General features: G+C 38.1%; 1 protein-coding gene across 8 annotated transcripts in view; it reads right to left on the bottom strand.

Annotated features, from left to right (window-relative positions):
- Positions 1–21,272, bottom strand: part of arhgef12b (Rho guanine nucleotide exchange factor (GEF) 12b) — a 119,009-nt gene that overhangs the window by 89,129 nt on the left and 8,608 nt on the right. Inside the window, exon 1 of one of the 8 annotated variants that reach the window (XM_067437810.1) lies at positions 9,989–10,097. The exons of the other annotated variants lie outside the window; for them this stretch is intronic. Coding sequence (XP_067293911.1) covers positions 9,989–9,993 — 5 coding nt within the window. The 5' untranslated portion in view covers positions 9,994–10,097. Of the gene's footprint in view, positions 1–9,988; positions 10,098–21,272 lie in introns of those variants that run through there. 8 annotated transcript variants of the gene reach the window in all.

Below are 21,272 nucleotides of genomic sequence, written 5' to 3'. Positions count from 1 at the left end.
GTAAACATTTGCATACATAATGCAAAGATATAAAAACTACTACTGATTGTATGCGTGATCGCACGCTGTCACGGCATTCGAGTATCTACACACACTCGTGCAGTGGGCAGCCCCAGACTGCCTGACAGCGCGCTGAGTGAATCTGCATTATGAAAACATGTATGACAGTACACAGGCTACACCGTAACTTAAACGCGGCAAATTTAATAGACAGTAAAACAAAGGCGGGACACCATAACTGCATGTCGGTACCGTAACTTAATTTTGACGCATGGCTAAACAAAGGCAGAGTACCGTCACTCAGTTTGAGCGTTCCAAAACAAAGGCAAAGAGCGGTAATTGCTGTTACGGTGTTCTGCCTTGGTTTCTCCAGGGCTTTTGGAAGTTACTGTTAAGACAATCCATAATTTTCTCGAAAAAACAACAGAATTGACTAACGATATTTATCCACATGATAAAGGAGGTCTTGAATGTCCCAAAAATGTCAATAACTCATTTTCGACCAAAAACAAAGTTACGGCCTTTTGCCTTTGCACGGCAGTGTTGATGTCACTCTCTCTCGCATTGCGGTCTTTGATCTCGACATGAGCTGAAAACGGAAATTAAAGAACGACACACATTCATTGCGTTTTACCGTGAAATGGGAGTTCTGCGTCTTTATTAAAATCAACACACTAATGATTTCTCTCATCCACCTGTAGTTTTTGAGATGTTTACCCACCTGAATATAACTGCAATATGCTATGAGTCCTTATACAAAAAAATGCCCTTCTGTAACATCCGTGTGTAGTTAAATGGACTAAACGAAGCATCGAGGCAAATGATTTTGCCTCAAGGATTTTTTTTATTCGATTTACTTCAGTTACTCAATGAATCGTTTCAGCCCTAGTAAACACTAAAAAGAAACTAATCCTTTACTAGCTACAAGCTGCAGGCATGCTCGAAAACATCAGATGGCTGTAATCTCTTTTAGTTTAGAGATGAGAAAAACATGTTTTCCTGGCAATGCCAGCGTACAAACTGTGTTTTTTGATGATTTTGGTAGTAGTCATTGAAGTATGCATGTTTTATGACTGTGTACCAGTGTCTTGCTGCGATATGACCAGTTGAACAAAGAGTGAACAAGAGCTCCAGTTTCCCACAGTGGTAAATTTGATATTTACGATTGTTAGTTTGGTTAGTGGTAGGGAGATTAAAATGCAAAAGCCGTGAGGTTTGGACCCGTCATCCAAAGAATAGGAAAAAAAGATTTTCCAATACTCCGAAAGACCTGTGGAACCATATAAAGGAGCCATTCTGGTTTTGCTGTCAGAATTTTCCAAAAACATATTAATGCTCTAACACACTAAGAGCCAGTAGTTAAATGCTCCAAAAGTCTCTGGGAGTGTCCAGGACCCTGGTCTATTTATAGCAGCTTGATTACGAAAAGAAAAAAAAGGCACAACAACAATACTCTCATGTCTAGAATGCCAAAAATACCAGACAATTCCTGAGGGGTGATCCAAGCGCTGGCCTTTCACAGCCTGGCGCTTGAGTCATATGGTTTTATCTACTAAAGCCTAAAACTCTACAAGCACACCATTTTACCACTAGTTAGAGAAAACTAATAAGGCTCATCTGCTAATGAACTAGGGCTGGGCGATATGACGAAATATATCGTCTGGACGATAGAAAATGTCTATCGTTTTATATAAGGCTCTATCGCTTACGCCACGATAAGGCGTTTATGGCAGAATTTTACGTCAAGATGCACCTCACGCCACGGCATGCAATACATAAACGCGCTCCCTCTGTCTCTCTCTCGCTCTCTCACTCACACACACACACGCGCTGCAGCCTCCCTTCCACTCACGTCACTTTTTTAAAATCCCCCACAGCGCGAAGCACGAGTCCCGCAAACGCGCCGCAGAGGAGCTTGTTTGTAATCAGAGGACAAATGGCTCCTTAGTTTCGAAATGGTTTGGGTACAAGGTGATCGCGTTGAAAATAAAGGCGTTTGTCCAACCTTAGAAGCTCATTTGAATCATTGCCGCGGCTCATTTAAGAAAATGACAGCTCCGAAGAGACGCCGCTTTAGTTTGAGGTAACGTTACTGCTAACAATAATAAAGAAAGACAATCAACACCTTATGTGTTACCACTGAAATGAAGATGTAATATATTTCCAAATGTAAGCCCATCTTAAGCGAAATGCATGCTTCATACTGTCGTCTGCTCTGGCTCTAACCTCGAGTGTTTACTTTTTGCAAACCTTGTGAGCGCGCAAACCCAAACTCTGTGACCTCGCGCCAAATGTTTTTATTGGTTTATTAAGTACAAACAGGCGAGTTATGAAAAATTGAGTGCGAGGGATATGTTCAATCACACAAAAAGATTTTGGAATGAGACGGCCAACTGTAGTAGCGTTTAGTCCACTGTCTATAATAGCCTAATTTAGAGATCACTTTTTTATTTATTTTAACCGACAACTTTGATCGGTTAACGTTGATACGGTCAGCCATCGGTCAAACGTTCATCGGTAAACATCCCTAGGCAGGTGTTAACTTTACCAACAGTCTTGCTTTAAAAAAATGTTCTAAATAAAATAAAAATGTAGTCCATACTACCTTTATTTGTTTTGTATATCATTTCAAACTGCATTTCCACATTGCAATTTTGTATAGACTATTCATAAACTGAATTAATAGAAAGGTTGCTATATCGTTATGTATATCGTTATCGGGATATCAAATGAGCTATATCGGGATATGAAATTTTGGCCATATCGCCCAGCCCTATAATGAACTAATCCTAAAACCCGTCCTTGCTTTCTCAAAACAGCTCTCATCATCTCTGCTCTAAATCCTAGTGAGTTGCAGGTTGACAGCATTAAAACACTACAAGCTGTTCCACACAGTAGGCAGCAAACATATGCTGACTTAGAAGTAACTTTATTTTGTGCAAGTACTAACGCTGAATCACATACATCTTTCACAGAGAAGGCCATCCATGAATGCATTGCAAAAAGCAGGGAAAACAAGAAATATTCCCAGAAATGTAGACTTATTTCATGCAATACTGAAAAGAATCAATATTCACTTAAATTTGTGTGTGCTGTCATAATGCTTGTAGTCAGCAACTAGCAAAGCAGCTGACTAAGTTTTAGAATCTCAGGGAATGCAAGACCTTAAAAAATGTGTCTCCCATGTCTGATAAATCACTACAGCTTCCTCAAACACACAAAAAAAACTTTCAATAACCAATAAACCACCTCGATTTGAGTGGATGAAATTTTCAGTATGGATGGACAAAATAGGGAACTAGAGTTCTGAGCACAGGGGGAAAGAATGCTTTCAAGACAAGATAAGAACTGCAGCAGGAATGAGGCTGTGAACAATGAGCGCTATACTGAATACCAAAATCTCTCAGTTCACGTCTCGGCTATGAAGTAGTTTCCAGGCAACTCCCAGGTCTGTCAGTAGCCTCTGCCTAGTTGATGGATTTCAGTAGCACAGGCATGTCCCCAGTGCTGTAACACTGGGGGAGGTTGGCTTGTGCACTTTGTTGGGAGAACAAAAACAAAAGGCTGGGCTCAGCAGTTGCTTTTGTCACCGGTTACTTAGTACACTGAAATTTTAACAGGCCCTACAGCTGGGGCCTATTCAGGTATAACAACATACCACTCACTCTCTTTCTGCCATCTACAGTGTGTGATGACACAGATCACATGTCCCCTTGATTTTAAGACATTTGCTGAATTTAAAGGGAAGTCATTTTACCCACAGCAACAAGTCTGATCACTATGATTAATAAATATTTTTTAGAAATAGCTTTGACATGCTTTTAATACAACTAGTAATGCAAATTCCAAAACCAATGCTGCTGGAAAGCAAAATAGTAACTATATGTTCCTGGATTAATATCTTTTGTTGCTCCTGGAACCTAAATAATGCCAAACAACAACCCTAAACCCAAACCTTCATCCAAACACAACCTCTCATACAGGGTTCCTATCCAACTCCTGGAGGACCACTCTCCTGCAGATTTTTGCTACAAAACTAAATCAAAGACATCTGAAACTGTTATTCAAAGTCTTTTCAGGATTGCTATAAAAATTGCCAGGCTTAATGGGCAGGATTAATGTTCTTGCTCGTCCAGTATGAATGAATGGATGAATGAATGAAAGGCATCTATATAGCCCTTTCATATGTACTACTGTACACCCATAGTGCTTACAGCCAGTTGCAGGATTGGACACTCCTGCTCTAATATCATAGGGAAATTATACAGTTTATACAAATGTTGTTTAAAAACACTATATAGCCAAAAGTTTGGGGACACCTGCCTTTACATGCACATGAATTTTAATGACAACCCATTCTTAATCTGTATGGTTGAATGTGGAGTTTGCAGCTATTACAGCTTCAACTCATTTGGGAAAGCTTTCCACAAGGCTTAGGAGTGTGTTTACCAGAATTTTTGACCATTCTTTTAGAAGTGCATTTGTGAGGTACTGATGTTGGACGAGAAGGCCTGGCTCATGGTCTCCGCTCTAATTCATCGGGTTTAGGTAAGGACTCTGCGCAAGCCAGTCATGTTCCTCCACACCAAACTCCCTCAACCACAACTTTATGGACCTTGCTCTATGGATCTGTGCACTTTACAGTCATGTTAGAACAGGAACGGGCCATCCCCAAATTGTTCCCACAGAGTTGGGAGCATGAAATTGTCCAACGTCTTGGGACTAATCTCTAAAGTCTAAATGAGCCAATCCCAACCCCTGAAAACCCTAGACCATAATCCCCCTCCACCAAACGTTACATTTGGCACAATGCAGTCAGCCAAGTACTGTTCTCCTGGCAATATTGTCCATCGGATTACCAGACAGAGAATCGTGATTGGTCACTTCAGAGAACATATCTCCACTGCTTTGAAGTCCAGTGGTGATGTAAGGCTTGAATGCAGCTGCTCAGCCATGGAAACCCATTCCATGAAGCTCTATACACCTGTGGTCATGGAAGTGATTAGAACACTGGAGTTAAATTATTTGGAGGAGTGTCCCATTACTTTTGCCAGTATAGTGTACCTGACCCTAGCCCTAAGGCCAACCTTAAAATCTGATTGGTTGATGAAAACATTTCTTCAGGATCAACAAATATAATGAAATGACAGCAAACTAAGAATCTGTTTAATTTTAAATTCCACAACTGCCTCAAATAAATAGAGTTCAACCAATTAGCATTTGATCCCATTTTGTCCATTTTCATCCTGTTTGCTGGAGCTGAAAATCTACAATAAAAATATACAGAGTCTATCATTCAAGGATTATCACATTCCAAAGTAATTCAACAACTTTTGCACTCTGCCATCAAATTTGTTTCATTCCATTTAAACTTTAAATACACAAAAAAAGAGTAAAATATTACTGATCGAAGTGCACTGTTCTCGCATGAAAATAATGCATTATGATGTCTAGGCAGATGTTGAGTCATGGGACAGTCCTTCAGAGATGAAAAAGGTAGACGTGCCATGGTTCTGTGACTGGGTTTAGTAATGGTCTGTTGAAGCAGGAAGCAGACGGGCATGGATATTGTGTGGAACGTGGCAGGGTGGAGTTGCCAGGCCCTTCTTATCTCCCTTTCAGAAGCAGATGTTGCCAGCTGTGTCGAGCAGAGATATTGATCGGGGTGCGCCTCTTGTTGAGATTCGCTCCACTGGACTGGAGAGTGGAGAGTTGGGGGAAGAAAGCGGGAAGCAGGAATATAGATTTACAGGCCCAACCACAGGTACTAAGAGCCGAGATTTTCCTGGTTTGCAAAAAACAAGATTTCTCCGGCTTTGACAACTGATTCACCCTTACTAAAGTACCTCCATTTAAAAAATAATAATACTGTATATCCGTGTGAATGGGGATCATTTTGACAAATTTGTTAAATGCACATGAAACACAAAGGAAAATGTTTCAATTTTTAGTACATCATTGTTCTGTAAACTTACCATTAAAATGATCAACACAAACCTGGTGTTGATTCAAAACCAATCAAACTAAAATGGGCATGCTTGAATATAATTGTAACAGTTCTTAGTTCAGGGAAGGAAGGAGGCGGGAACTGGCGAACGTTCAACAAACTTTAATCAAACAAATAAACAAAGCGAAAATAACCACACAACAATACAACAAATTAAACCGACTGTATGTCCATGCTGTTTTTTTCATTTGAGTCACATAAAGTATGTAATCTACCTTTTTTTTAACAGTTTAAAGGTTTTTATTTGTTTTTCTTAGGTAATTATTTTCATGATGTACAAAGCGCAATGGTTTTAGAAAGCAAGAACAACTGCTGTCAACATGATCAGCTGCTCCTAAAACTAAATGTACGTCAACACCTCCGGCATGAACAAAAGCTTTTTTTCCTTATGTGAAACCAGTTTTTCTGTCTGAGAAACCATGAATTATCATGTAATGTCTGTATGTAACATCAATATGAACTTATTACAGTGACAACCTGTCTGAAGCAACCTGGAGGGCCTTACTTAAGGGCACAGTGGTAATTATTTTAGTGGGCATTGTACCAGCAACCTTCTGGCAACATGTCTGATTAATGGCATGGTGGCATGACATTACAGTGGAAAATACATCCAGGATCATTTTGGAGGGAGTAACACAGGAGAATCTGAAGATGGCCAACAAAGCAGAACCAGTTCTTCAACATGATGGATTCAAGGGCCAAACCTCCTTTGGTTCCCTGGCTCTCTGAGACCTCACAGCTCTAAATGCATTTTGCCTCCATTCTCTCTGAGTCTTTAGCTAGTAAGCAACCGCCAGTCTCACCCACAACCCTGCAGCTGTCACACTTTCACACCTCTTCCTCTGGCACCGGCAATCCTGACAACTCAGTTCAAGCTGAACACCACAGCAGACCAGATTTTGAGGGAACTGAGAGGCACCTGTTACCATTTTTCCCTTCCTGGAAAGAGTCCTTGTACTCTGGAAAACAACATATTGGGTCCAGGCACAAAAGCACCGCACTGTTAACAACAGCTATAATGAATGAAGACAATGGAAAAATACAATCAGGCATATCTGGTTGACCGCTGTTTGGCTTGATGATTCTATCTAGAGCTTCTTTAATAACTCTGGGATTGTGGGATATAGTAAGGGCAGCAGAAGTAGGAGTATAGATTACTGGTTAACAACTTGCAATAACCAAGGAGCTGGAGCACTTCAAGTGGAAAACAGACCAACAGCCCCCAATCTACAATTAGAAACCAGTTTTGAGTGATGACGCGCATGCACTGATGAAATCTTCACTAAAAATGTTTTAAACAAACTAACTTCCTAAAATAAATACGACTTGAGGTTTCTGCCTGATTGATGTGTTTTGAGCACTCTCGTATCGGGTATCGCCAAGTACGTCAATATATGATGTCACAATTGAATACAATCGCAATGCTTTACAATTTCGTAACTGATTTGTAATTAAAACTGTGGCAAATTCACAAGAGAGACCCAGTGTGTCTGCGAGAGATGAATGCAAGGGTTAAGATTTAATCTCTCTCTTGCCTCATACAACTGGCTCTGACTGCACCAAGAAACATCAAGTATGCACTCTGTTTACATGCATCACTGAAGAGTATGACATGATATGAAAGCAAATAAATGACCAAAACTTGGGTCACACAAAATATTATGGACAGTAATTATGTACTTACATAAACAATTTTTTTGTTACAATGTACTTACTGTGTTCATTTTGTATCGCAAAACATATCTTCTGCAAATTAGTTGGGATACAAGTAATGTTATCAACGATTTTGGTGGTATGGTTAGATGTAATGTGTAATGAAAGGGTTTGCAATGTAAAATAAAAATAAAATAAAAATGGCATTGTATCAAGCTATTATTTTCAATGTTAGTATTTTATAAACATTAAGTGGGGCCAAAACTTGAAAAAATAAGTTACTCACCAACAATGAACCAAAAGTCCTTTATGTTAGATTAACATTCGACATTATTGGGTTGCCACTAGAACTAGAGATAAACCGATCGACCAGCCAGGAATCAGAATCAGACGATTTTACACATGATCGGCCCAAATCAGGGACCAGCTGTCAGTCTCACGTCTTACCGATTCTGAGTCAGTCTGTTTTGTTGCCAGCGGTACAGACAAAAACGTCAGCTGTGCGTTGTCACCCTCTTCTCTCTAATTACAGAGTAACACTCCTTTCACTCACTGGTCTCATTTCGTCCAGTTAAATAGTGTCTCATTAATGTTTTATACTTCCCTTTGATTACCAGAAAAACTAAACACACACATTTCTGGGGGGAAGAAACCTTTCCTGGCACCCTATTATTGTAAATTAATAAATGAATAGTTTTTTTATTAATTCAATTAATTAATTAGACATGTTTTTGATTAAATCATTAAAATGGAAAAAAGGGAATTTGGAAAAAATAAATTGGATTTCATTGGGCCCTAAAATCTCAAACAGCTTGTGATTCGCAAGTACCAAAAATTAGTGGCTTACTAGGTTTAAACAATCAAATAAGCCCCGTTTCCACCAAAATTACCCGGAACAATTTGTACCAGGAACTTTTTTACAGGAAGAGATGGCTGAGACGAACGCGCGCCATCAGACAGAGAGCAAGACTGATATTTACTGAACGTAGACCGAACCTCGCAAAAGACTTTTAAAAATGCCAGTTGAAATAAAATGCTGCGTGAGCTAAACCAATCAGCATGTTCAGCGCCCAAGTCCCGCCCTCGAAAGTTCCTGAACTTTGAAAAAGTACTACCTCGCGAGCAGGGCCGTTTGGAGGGAGAAATATTTACCCGAACTTCATTTAGACCCTGTCTCCTGCGGTCTAAACACACCGAGTACCACCCAAAGTTCCTGGGTAAAGTTCCTGTGGTGGAAACAGGGCTATACACACAAAATTATGTCAAAATGCCCACCTTGACGAATAATTAGTTAAAGAAAATCGCAATCGCAATAACTGGTATCGGCAGGTCACACTTAGAAAAAAAAGAACAAAAAAAATTCAGAAATCAGAATCAGCCAAGAAAATAGCAAAAATCGGTGTAGAACCTTCTTGCCCCTCTAGACCTACCACCAATCAACAATGCCTTGTCTTGACTTTTATAGAGAACTACAAAACCGTGTGCCACTTTTTACAACATATGGGCACTTTTATTTTCATCTAGCTGTGTATATCTTCACAGCACAGCTAGCATCAAACTCTATATTGTCTGATACAACTGGCCGCTTAAAATTTCTTTGGTGAAATCATACATTTACAGGTCACATTTCCTCAAAATCAAAAGAAAACAATAAGAAATTATATTTTGTATTAAGAAAGTACCCTTTTAGGGGCATGTGTTCACCAGAGATGTGAAACTCTTAGGTAACAAGAAAACTGAGGTTTTGACCTCAACTATTAAATTACAGCTAAAACAGCATAATGCAGTCAGTCACTGTCATGACTCATTTTGGCTGCATAGTGGCATTTTGAGGCTCTTAAGTCTCTTGGCTTTAGTCTGCACTTTGGTCTCATACAACATGCATGACCTTTGCCAATCCGTAAATCCTCTGGCTCAGAGGCTGATGCATGTAATGAGGAAAGTTGCAATTAAAAGCTCATTTCTCGTAAGCTCAATTTTCTCTCATATTTTTGCACACTTACAATCTGTTATAGACATGAGGCATCAGATCCTTCGTGAGCGACATACACTGGTGTCTATGCTTTGACATGAGTGATGTAACTGACCTTTCACATGTCTGGCATGCTGAGAAAAATTCGGAGACAAAGTTGAAGCCTGACATACAAAGAAGTATCATAGAAAATTAATTTGCGAAGAAAAAAAAAGAAATCAAGATACTGTTTAACGAATGTTTTTTATAAAAAGGAGTTTTTGCCGTAATCTAACTTTTTCCTTCCCAACAGCCACTATAAAGCACAAAGATCTAGTGTAGCTGATCGCAGATCACCAGTAAACTTCACCAATCACCTCATCCCGACGACTGTAGTATGTCAGCAGGTTGTCGAGCTGTATCGATGGCAGTCAACATGGCAAAAGATTGGATCTGAGGAGGTCAATTTCTTTCCTAACAGCTCGTCTGGCAAAGGAGAATGGGAAAGCTGCAGCAACATTACTTGCAGTTTCCAAGGTGACGCAGCTGGGAGAGTCAAAGGGCCTGTCACGTGTGTGAAGCACGAGGACTCTGTGTGCTCTTCTGGCCCCAATATCTCCAGCCTCCAAAAGCAGACTGGCTCCCACAGCCACTTCCTACTTTTTCAACACGGGTCTATAACCCCGTCCCTGTCTCTCTCGTTCACTCTCTCTCCCCAGCCACACTTCCTGTGGGAACTGTATGCAGCAAAGCCATTAAAGAGATCAACATCCTACAGTCCTTTCAATTGAAACATGCCTACTACTTTAGTTATTAAACTCGTGATAACTTTAAAGACATACTGTCAGTTAATAGTATAATGCAATTGTGTATTGACCTTACCCATAATAAAGAACATCCGGCTGTTTTTTCTGGAGAATATATTTTTTTATCAAGTACAAAATTCCTTATTATTTTTTGCAACTATGCTTTAGCTGTTTAGCTAACCTCTGTGAAAACATGGGAACAATTAATTCTGAGTTTTGTGTTTAAGACCAGTGGATTTTGTTATATAATGGATCCCTAAGAAACATATCCAATCAGGGTCCGGTAAACCTGAAACTAGCCTATTCATAGCTTCCATAATGGCAAATAGTCTAATTGTTGGTCGGGCAATTGTCGAATAGTCGATTTTGAAAACGTGTAGTTGTTTAAATCACTAAATCATCCACAGAAATCAAAAAAGTCATTCACAGTCCAAAAAGACAAAACAAAAAAAAGTTTCAGTTTTGGTCAAAATAATTTTGGAGGGTTGAAGTCCCCTTTCCCGATTGTTTTACTTAGGACCTTGTCAGCATCTCTTGCACACTATGTGAATCACCTACAACACATAAACATTTTAGCAGTGTGGAAGCACTTGACCATGACCAAAAATGATGATAGAGTAGCAATATAGGCCTGTCACGATAACAAATTTAGCTGGATGATAAATGGGCCAAGAAATTATTGCGATAAACAATAATATTGTCGTTCTGAGACCATTTTCATTTAAAATAATGATAATAGCATAAAAATGCAGGTACACCTTTTCAAAGATCAATACACTTTCATTTCTAAAGACTAAAAATGGAAAACATTTTAAATAACCACAATAAATGAACAAAACAACCAAAAACAATAAAAGCATGTAAATCTCAGTCTGTTTAAAAATGCATTTAAATAAGTACCAAAAACAATAAATAAAATGGATGAAAACTGCAACGGATGATTTTGTTTTAGGCATATTAGGGTTCGGTTCGTATCACGGTTTTAGGGTCACGGTTTTCTGTTCTGTACGGTTCTTGTTTTTTGTTTTGTTTTTTGTTTTTTTTTATCCAGAAATGTTCTTCAGCATATGATAAATTAATTATCCACAATTTAGGATACAGTATTAAAAAAAATGTTATATCATAGCCTAATCATGCACAAACTGAACTTGACCATCTCTGAGGAAAGCTAGTCTCTTGATGACATGCTTTTCATTTATTTGGCAAAAAAGGAGAATATGTATTGCTATCTCTACAGGAACGTATGTGCCTTTTTAGCACACAAAGATTGAACTGAAGAATTAACTTGCGTTTATCAAACTTTCAGTGTAGCTTTAATAATAATAATAATAATGCGTTCGATTTATATAGCGCTTTTAAAGGCACTCAAAGTGCTTTACATAGAAGGCTATTTACATTAAGCCTCGTTTATACATGACGCGTCCGCTCGAGTGCGAGGGTGTGCGCAGCAAAAATGACGTCGACGTGGACTGTGCGAGACCCCATTTCGCTTGGCGTTGTACACGTCAAATTTCGTAACTTTGCGTGTGGCACCGCAATCGAAGAGTGATGAGTTCCAGATGAATCTGCTGGCCGAGAATGACGTCTCATCACACCGCACACGGTCTGCGCGCCAAGTATAAACACCTCCCCAAACGGACGAGGCGTGCGCAGTCAACAAGAGAAACGAGGAAAACAAAAAAGCATGCAAATGGCAATTATCGAGCTCATTTTTTTTACAGTGCGATTAACTGATTTAACGACTATCGCGACAGGCCTATCAATATGTTAGCAATAACATTTGTTCTGATGAAATGAGTACACAACACCCTGACTAAATGAAAACTAAAACTTTACATTTTGGTCCCCGTAAACATAAATATTTCAGTCAGGGATGGAAATTAACTTTTTTGTCCACCGGCCACTGTGGCTGGTGGATTTCAAAATCTACCAGCCACTCAATGTTTTTACCAGCCACTTTCTTGTTTTTAACCGACAATGTGTAACTGCATGTGAAAAATTAATACTACAAGCTCTACAATACTTAAGCAGTTTATTTAATCTCAAGTCTCAATGAAATACTGACATTTTCTCTATCTCTCTTATAGACACACAAACCATGAACTGATATGCATTTCATTAAATGAGTAGGGCTTTGTGCGCTTTTTTTTTATTTTTTACCTGGATGTGGCATTTGGATGATTCATGATCTTTTATGGCTTCCAGTTTCAGGTTTTTAGTCCCAACAATGAAACTATTAGTTTTGGCATCTTCTGAAGCGTGTTGACGACACACCAAGCAGAACATTGTCAGTAGGGATGCACAGAAATAAAAATTCTTGGCAGAAACCGAAACACCAAAAGAAATTATGCCAATTATCCATTGCATTTATGGCTAATGCTATGACTGTGTAACTCTACTAAAAATCAAGGCATTGCGATTGCATAAATTAATATTAAAGTTTCAAATATTAATCAATTACAAATTATGCAAATATTTATTTAGCACATTGCAACAATCCACAGTATAAAATACAATTCAAACTAAAATGTTTAACTTGACCTCACTCATGTGTACATTTAATAATAGCTAATGTACAGGCCTGATGGCCTGCAGAAAGGTACAGAAATTCAATAAAGTAATCAAATGTAAAATAACTGCATATTTTAACTGTTTAAATTAAAGATTAATCCTTATTAAACTTACAAAAGCTATTTAAGAGCAGTGAGTGATGTCCTTTTGTTTGACATTAAACAGACAGCAGTAAAGGCTACTGCCCCTTTAAGACCTAGTGCAGGGATATGCTCTTCTTTCTCGACTGTATAACGTTCACTTGAGGCATATTCAGACTATGTCTGCTTGGATACTAATCAAGATGGACATGTTGACATACTTTTTGTTTGAGTTTGTCCATTTAAGCGCAAGACTTGAAAGAGAACTCAATATTTGCGCGTTCTCGGATGATGCGCAGTGACAGATCTTCTTTCAGCGCGTGCGAGTTCGTATTCGCGTCTTCTGGTACTACATCCGGGTAATGACGGCGAAAACGACTGGTCATATTCGGACATGCGGCCGCACTCACATGCATTGGACAAAGTTTACAAAGAGGGGAAACAGTATGCTATTTTTATTTACCCGCCACGGTGGCCGGTAGGTGAAGCGAGTTTACTCGCCACAACTCAAAATCACCCACATTTGGCTGGTGGCAGGTGCTAATTTCCATCCCAGTGTCAGTGCATCACTAATAGATTGCACTGAATTCTGCTTAATGACAACAGCATAGTGTGTGTGTGTGTGTGTGTATAATGCATATCCAGTGAATATGTCAAAGCTAGGGGAGTAAAGGCCTGTTCATAACAAGAAAAATAACTAAAGCTAGATGATAACTATATTAACATCCACAACTAGTACTCGGGGCTGCGTTTCCCAAAAGCCTATCATAAGCCTACTTTCCCCACGTTATTTCCAGTGTTTACTCAGTCATAGGGGTGTAACAATATATTGTTTTGTATCGCAATACAAAAATGCAGTTGTGGATAGTGACAATCTGTATTGTGTATAGTTCCCCCAAAATGAAAATTACTGTGTGAGAAAACTGTTAAGATTACAGAGTTTTAGTGTTAGTTCTACATTAAACTACTATATAAATGTTGGCTAAAATGTATTACAATGCAGTGGGGGAATATTTGTGGGTCCTAATAATGCCACGTGTCTTGTTACCAGTCTTGTCTTGTTATAAAAAGTGGCCTACATTATTTTAAATACATCTAATCAGTGACAAAGTGCAAACATATTCATCTACAGTTCTGTATTTTCAGCTTCAAAATCATGAATATTTTTATTCTAGTGTCACTATTGTCCTGTGCATTGGGTTACCAGTACCAAGTCCAAGCAGATTAATTTCCACCCCCAATTTAATACCAACTGTAGCATTTTAATAAACAGTACTTTATTATGTGTCTTGAAGTATTGCAATAATATTGTATTGTGAGTTTAGTATCATGATATGTGACATGGGAGGGTATTGTAACACCCCAACCCAATCATAATTTGCATTTTCAAACACCTTCGTTCTTCATTCAAAAATGAAATATAAAAAGCATTTGTGAGTGAACTCTTCTCTTCCAGTGTCTGGCTCACTGTGGTGTCGGCCACGATTAGTACAGGTTTCTATCTGCTCAGCAAGCTGAGGCACGTCAGACACACTAAGAACGAGTGTTTAATTAAATGGGCCAAAATTACCATGTGAAACTGCTCATATGTGACTCATTCTTTATATCATTTGCATTTATTGTAGGTGAAATATTCAAGAATACAGGTCTATATTTATATGGCCATACACAGTCTCAAATGGGGTACTCATTACTAACAAATAGTGCTACCTCCTCCAATACACTGATGCAACAGCTATATCCAGAATCCCATATTATTAAAGGTAGGATTGGTCATTTTTGAGCGGTTAGCAATAGAACGTTAGCTTTGAAAGCATAAGATTTCACCCTTCTTTCGGGGCAGTCTCCAAAGCCATGCCTTCTTCAAAACACAATCACAGACAGCAGAGTTTCCAAGAGTCATAAGACAGCATTAAATTAACTTAAATCTCTCGAAGCACATAACATTACTATAATAATGAACGTAAACAACTAACATAGCTCTTACTTGTACCACACGACTGCTGCAGATTCATTTCGCCATTGATAGTGTTAACAGAGAAACGCATAAATTCGACATAAACAGCTGTGGATAGAACATCATGGGTGCCATATCTGGTTATGAAATGGCGTGAACACAGCATAAGCGGCGTTGTTTAGGTTCAGGAGGAACTGTAAAATGCTGTTTGTTTATGTGGCCACGTACACACAGAGACACGTTTAGCTATTTATTTTTTTTGTATTGTATTCATATTGTTGTTTTGTCCAGACAGATCCAGGATTTTGGGAGCCTGAAACCACTATTTTTTTAATCGTGTTTTAACTATGTACACACAAAAATGCAAGGATGTTGTTTTCAGAATCCGTATACTCTGAGAAACGACGATGTCACCCCTCCCACGTCTCGCGCATGCTCCAAGTCTACTTTTTTTCTTTGGTGTCTCTGTGGCAGAATCACAGCACCACACACTGGTCTGGCATGCTTACTAAGTTGTTTTGAGTCCATTTCAGTGGTTTTGTGTGTCCGCAGGTATTTCTTGAGTAGAGGGACAAAAGGACTGTGGATAGGGAAAGCTCATGTGGATGTGGCCTGTGTCTAAAACTCAGCATAGCCTTACAAAACACGCTGATGACGTGTAACGTATGTGCGAGCAGGTGTATATATAAACATTTAAGTATTTAGACCATGTCTATTATTAATTGCTATGTGAAGAGTTTTAACCAGTATAACAAAACGTGTTAAGGAAACAAATTTTTTGCAGAAATAAAAATTTTTGATGAACCATTGATGAACTCATTATTTGTTCATATTTTTAATATTTTTTTAAAAATGTATTAAGAAAAATAACACTTTTTGTTTCCACAATGAAAACTGATGGCATACCACTGTTCACTGCATTATGCATACTGTTTCACATAATATTTACATATTTTTTCCCACAAACCATTTCAGCGTAAATCCTGCTCCACCGTCGATTCTAAAGATTATATGTGATTGGCTTGACCACTGAAATCGGCAGTTTGCAGTGAGTGCACTTAACTGCCTTAGGGGAAAAAACTATACATGCATGCCATTTTTGTTGCCATCAAAACAATGAAAATAAAAACTGGAATAAAACTGGAAGACTAGACTAGGAAGATAAAAAGTAGCAAGCAAGAGCTATAACTAATGTCTGTCCCTGAACAAGAAAAATGAAAAAGACTTAAAAAGATCAGCATTACGGCGTTATTCAGCACATCTGTTTTTCAAGAATTTCTCAATCTCTCACAGACAAACACGAACACGCTCGCACGCATTTTTTGCACAGCCAATGAGAGCGGCACAAAAAATGCTGACTAGGGCTGCTGACCATCAGCTGACCAAACAGAGCAAAGCCTGCCTTCCAGCAACAAAACCAGCATAGCTGGGAAAAGTTTAGAGCAGTTCGACCTGCTCCATACATAATCTCCATTCATTGCCCTTTTAAATTTATAGAAAAACTAGAAAATAATTGAGCCCTCCTTAGGATGAACTAGTTTCACATCACAGTACACAGTACACTGTTTGGTTGTAAGATGTCACATGAACATGTCTAAAATTGAGTATAAAACTGATTTGTCAGACACAGGTACCAGCGGACTAGCCAGAGATTAGTGTCAATGTGACTTTATATGGAGCAAGTACCTGTCATCATAGCAGGATGTTCCTGATGGTATCTTTCCCATGATCCTATGTCATGTGCTGAGGGTCTGATCTTTCAGAATCATAGCTAACCATGGCTCCCCTCTAACGTTTTTTCTAAGTGTTGTATTGGTAACAACTTAAGACTTATCCGATAAAGATCAGAACATCTAAACTACTGGGTCAAATTCAGGTTTGTGAGGATCATAATCCTGTAGATCTTAAAGTTATGGAGCCACTTACCCATACCACCACACCTGTCCCTAACTTTACCCCTTTCCCACTTCAATATCAGTGTGGTGTTTTGCAACATAATATGAACACAATAAGTACATTGTACTTACTTTTTGATGTAAGTACATAATAGTTAAGGAAATAATAGTTATAATGTGGGACCGAAGAACTTCATGTGACAATATTATTAAAAGAATACTACTACATTTTGAAAAGTATTTGAATCTATTTAATCTATTGTCAAATATTTTCATTTAAAGGGGTGATGAATTGAGAAATCAACTTTCCCTTTGAGCTTTTGATATATTAAAGGTCATGATAATATAAAAATATCCTCTAAGTTTCAGAGCTGAAAATGTACTTGTTAGTCAAAGAAAAGCTTTTATAGACACCAGGCTCAGCAAACGTTCGTGTTCGCATCTTGACGTCATCGCGCACCGAATCATGCCTCTACAATACTAAGTCTAATTCAGTAGCCCGACCCACCGACTCATGGAGCTGCGAAGAAGATAGCAGTATATTGAGCTATTCCTGGTTGTGGAAGAACAGTCGCTGCATAAACTTCCTTCGGATCCTAATATCAGGAATGTGTGTCAGCTCACGTGGGGAAGACAATCGTGTTCGCTTCATTTAACTGCGGAATCGTATGAAAACAAGTGCAACACAATAATGTAATAGTATTGCATTTTTATAGATTATTTTGCTTATGTATACATGTCTAACAGAACATACCTTTAGCACGCTGGACATGTATGGGCCAGGGCTTGCAAAGCCCAACATCCCGAGCCTATCAATCCAGAATGGATGCCCATCGGCAGGCCGCTGAATATCATAATATTCCTTTCTGAACTGAACTGACAGGGGAGCTGAAGCTCATTAAATAAGCAAATCTTATCCAATCCTAGCCAAGAACTTCCAAGTCTCCAGTGCCTCACGCCCACGGCCTATAAAAATTCTGTCATTGTTAACTCATCCTTATGTCATTCCAAACCTGTAAAATTTCGTTCATCTTCAGAACACATATGTATTATTTTCCCCCCATTGACAGTCTACACAACTACAACTTTGACACTTCAAAACCTTCTAAAGAGATCGTAAAACTAATCCATATGAATTGAGTGGTTTAGCGAAATTTTCTGAAGAGACTTGATCACTTTACATGGTGAACAGATTGAATTTAGTCTTTTATTCACATAGACATTCATCAACTCACACATCAGTTTCAGTAAACAGAAGCTCAAGCATGTTCGCTTAACCTGCGGGAATGTGTTATGCTGCATTCACACCAGACGCGAATGAAGTGTTAAGTAATGAGTGATGAGTGATTTACATGTAATGTCAATGCAAAGATGTGAATAAATATTCTGCAGCGCAAATGACGTGACGCGTGATTCGCGCGAGTTGAAAAATCTGAACTTTGGAATCACTAATTCTGTCTAACCGAAAGTAACATGCACACGGCCGCTCTGGCATTAATAATGGAACGGAGCAAAGCGAGTGTTTTCAAAAAGTTCCTATGAAAGTTAAGCTTCCATATGACTAAACTGAAAACGCACCAGTGCACACACACCGGGAATGACAGTTCGGCCGTAAATGCGCATTCTGTTGCGCAAAATTCATATTTTAGAGTTAGCATCAATTCGGGGCATGTTGCTTGAATTGTGGGTTCATTAGCCTGTTAAAACACACCACCACCACAAACTCACTTAAATGGCACTTTTTTACATTTCACTTTGAAACCAAATCTTCCCCTACAATCTTGTCAATCCTCTCCTGGTGCTCTCTGATGAATGAGATCTGACTCATGCTGGTCTGTGCTCATTCGGTTCATGGTTTATTAAGCAGACACATTCAGTTTATATTAGCATTGTCGGTTTTCTTATTGAACTAAATTTGTTTTACTATAAAAAATTAAAAAAAACGACGGCGGTGTGCAAGTGATGAACACGGGAAACACCGGCAACACAGACTATCGTAGCAACCCTAGTGGATACCCGGAGATGTACAATAGGCTACATCTTCGTACTTTATTGAGTCAGGAATAAAAAGGATCTTGCTTGGAAGAAAGTGAGTGAGGGGGTTGGAAAATCTGGTAAGTTGTAAAAAAATGCGCTTTACTCAATTTGAGCTATACATATTGAAACTACAAGCTACCTAAATCCAGCAAATTGAGCTTATTCACCGTAGTTTAAAACAATCCATGCCAGCCATTTCACAATGAGACTGGAGCCGCCTGGTAGAAGCCCTTGACTGGTGTGAACGCACAGTTATGCTGCACATTTGAGCTTCCGCTAAAAACAGTGAAGTTTGTTCTCACGCGTTAAAGGGTTAGTTCACCCTAAAATTCAATTTATGTCATTAATGACCTTAAAGGCCACAGCTGAAATCACGCGACATTGGCGATACAAATCATGAATCAATACGCTGATTCACAACCGTTTGAATCTTTATTTGAGGAATGAAAACAAACAGGGAAGAGAAGGCAATGCTGAATTAAGTGGTAGTTTTTGTGATTTTTGGACCAAAATGTATTTTCGAAGCTTCAAGAGATTCTAATTAACCAACTGATGTCACATATGGACTACTTTGATGATGTTTTATTCCCTTTCTGGACATGGACAGTATAGTGTGCATAAACTTCCATTCGCTCTCGGACTAAATATAAAATATCTTCAACTGTGTTCTGAAGATGAACAGAGGTCTTACAGGTGTGGAACGACATTAGGGTGAGTCATTAATGACATCAATTTCATTTTTGGGTGAACTAACTCTTTAAGCAGGTTCAGTTCCTCTTCAGGATTCATATGGATTAAATGGACACATTATGGAAATGTTAAAGTGGTAGTTGCGCAGCTGTCAACGGAAAGCTCTCAGATTTCAGAAAACTTCTTAAATTGTTTTCTAAAGATGAACAAAAGTGTTATGGGTTTGTAACAACATGAGGGTGAGTAATTCATTGTTGGATGAACTAACTCTTTAAGGTGTTATTTAACCTTATTTTCAGCTTTAGCATAATCAGTGATTTATGTAATTTACTATTACGTTCACACCAAGATAAGAAATATAGAGTCGGGAATTTTAGCTTGTTCTGTTGTTAAATGTTCTCCATTGAAGGATTTTTAAGAGACGTCTGGATGATTATTACACATTCAGCTAAACACCATAATATTTGTGCTATTCTCTGTATAACTAAATGTGTTATTTAATGGCTGTGTGGAGGTGGCCTGTGCTACACTGTTGTTTTTTTTAAATAATGAAATGCAGTGGGCTGCGGTGTTTACAGTACTTACAGGTTGACACTTCTAACTTGATTAATGTAGCAGTTTTACTGGCCAGTTCAGACAAGAGGTTATTCATAAATTAATGAATCCATTATACATCTTGTCACAAGGAGTATATTAAACAGCCTCAAGCACACAGCATTTAAATGCTAAATCTCTTTTTTCACAAGGCAAAATTATATAGTAAAAAAAAGTAATGTCTTATTCAAAAATAATGTCCTTATTAAAAGACAAAATAGTTTATAGATATAGATCATATAACTATTATTTTACATAGCTGTATTTTAAAAAAGAAACAATTTATACATACACACATTGAAACAACATTCCATTTTAAACTGCCTACACTCTAAAAAATAATTCAGTGGCTTAGTAAATATCACAGTAATAATTAACTTTATTAACTTAATAAAATCTCTCAATATCATTTACTTGATGGTTTTAGTTAAACATACCAAAATAATTGACTAAAAATCCAACAGTTAATTTTGTCTAAAATGTATAGTTATATTTAAGTTTTTTTCACTAAAATAATTTAGTATTCAAATAACCAATTATTTATTTTAAATATACTTAATACATTTGTGAAATTTATTTCAAAATATTTGAGAATGGAGAATTAAACCGATCTGTTTCAAGAACCACAAATATTACTTAATTAATATCAAGATTATTAATATTTAACACACACTGAAGAAATTGAGTAAGTTTACTCCATTAAAACAATGCGCCCCTCCCCCACCCTCTGACGTGACGACAGCTCGACGGTTGAGTGAGTGCGGATATTTGAATTCTCCAGCGTCGCAGAATTGTTGCATTTCCTCAGTGAAATTCAGGTTTGTATGTTTTGTTTTATCTATATAATCATTACTGTGCTAAAAGGCATTTTATTTAATTCAAAACAACATACAGGGACAGTGTGAGTCACCTTAAGTTAACGTGTGGCGTTGGTCTTTGAAACGCCTGCTGTGTTGCTCAAAACACACAGCTTTATTCGTAAAGATAATGAATATAATGAATTTGGATGATACAATCTTATTAAAACTAGG

Source organism: Pseudorasbora parva, chromosome 3 (genome assembly GCF_024679245.1).
Source record: "Pseudorasbora parva isolate DD20220531a chromosome 3, ASM2467924v1, whole genome shotgun sequence".
Classification (NCBI taxonomy): domain Eukaryota; kingdom Metazoa; phylum Chordata; class Actinopteri; order Cypriniformes; family Gobionidae; genus Pseudorasbora; species Pseudorasbora parva.
The sequence above is the reverse complement of the archived record's forward strand: the minus strand, read 5'-3'. Positions and strand labels throughout refer to the sequence as shown.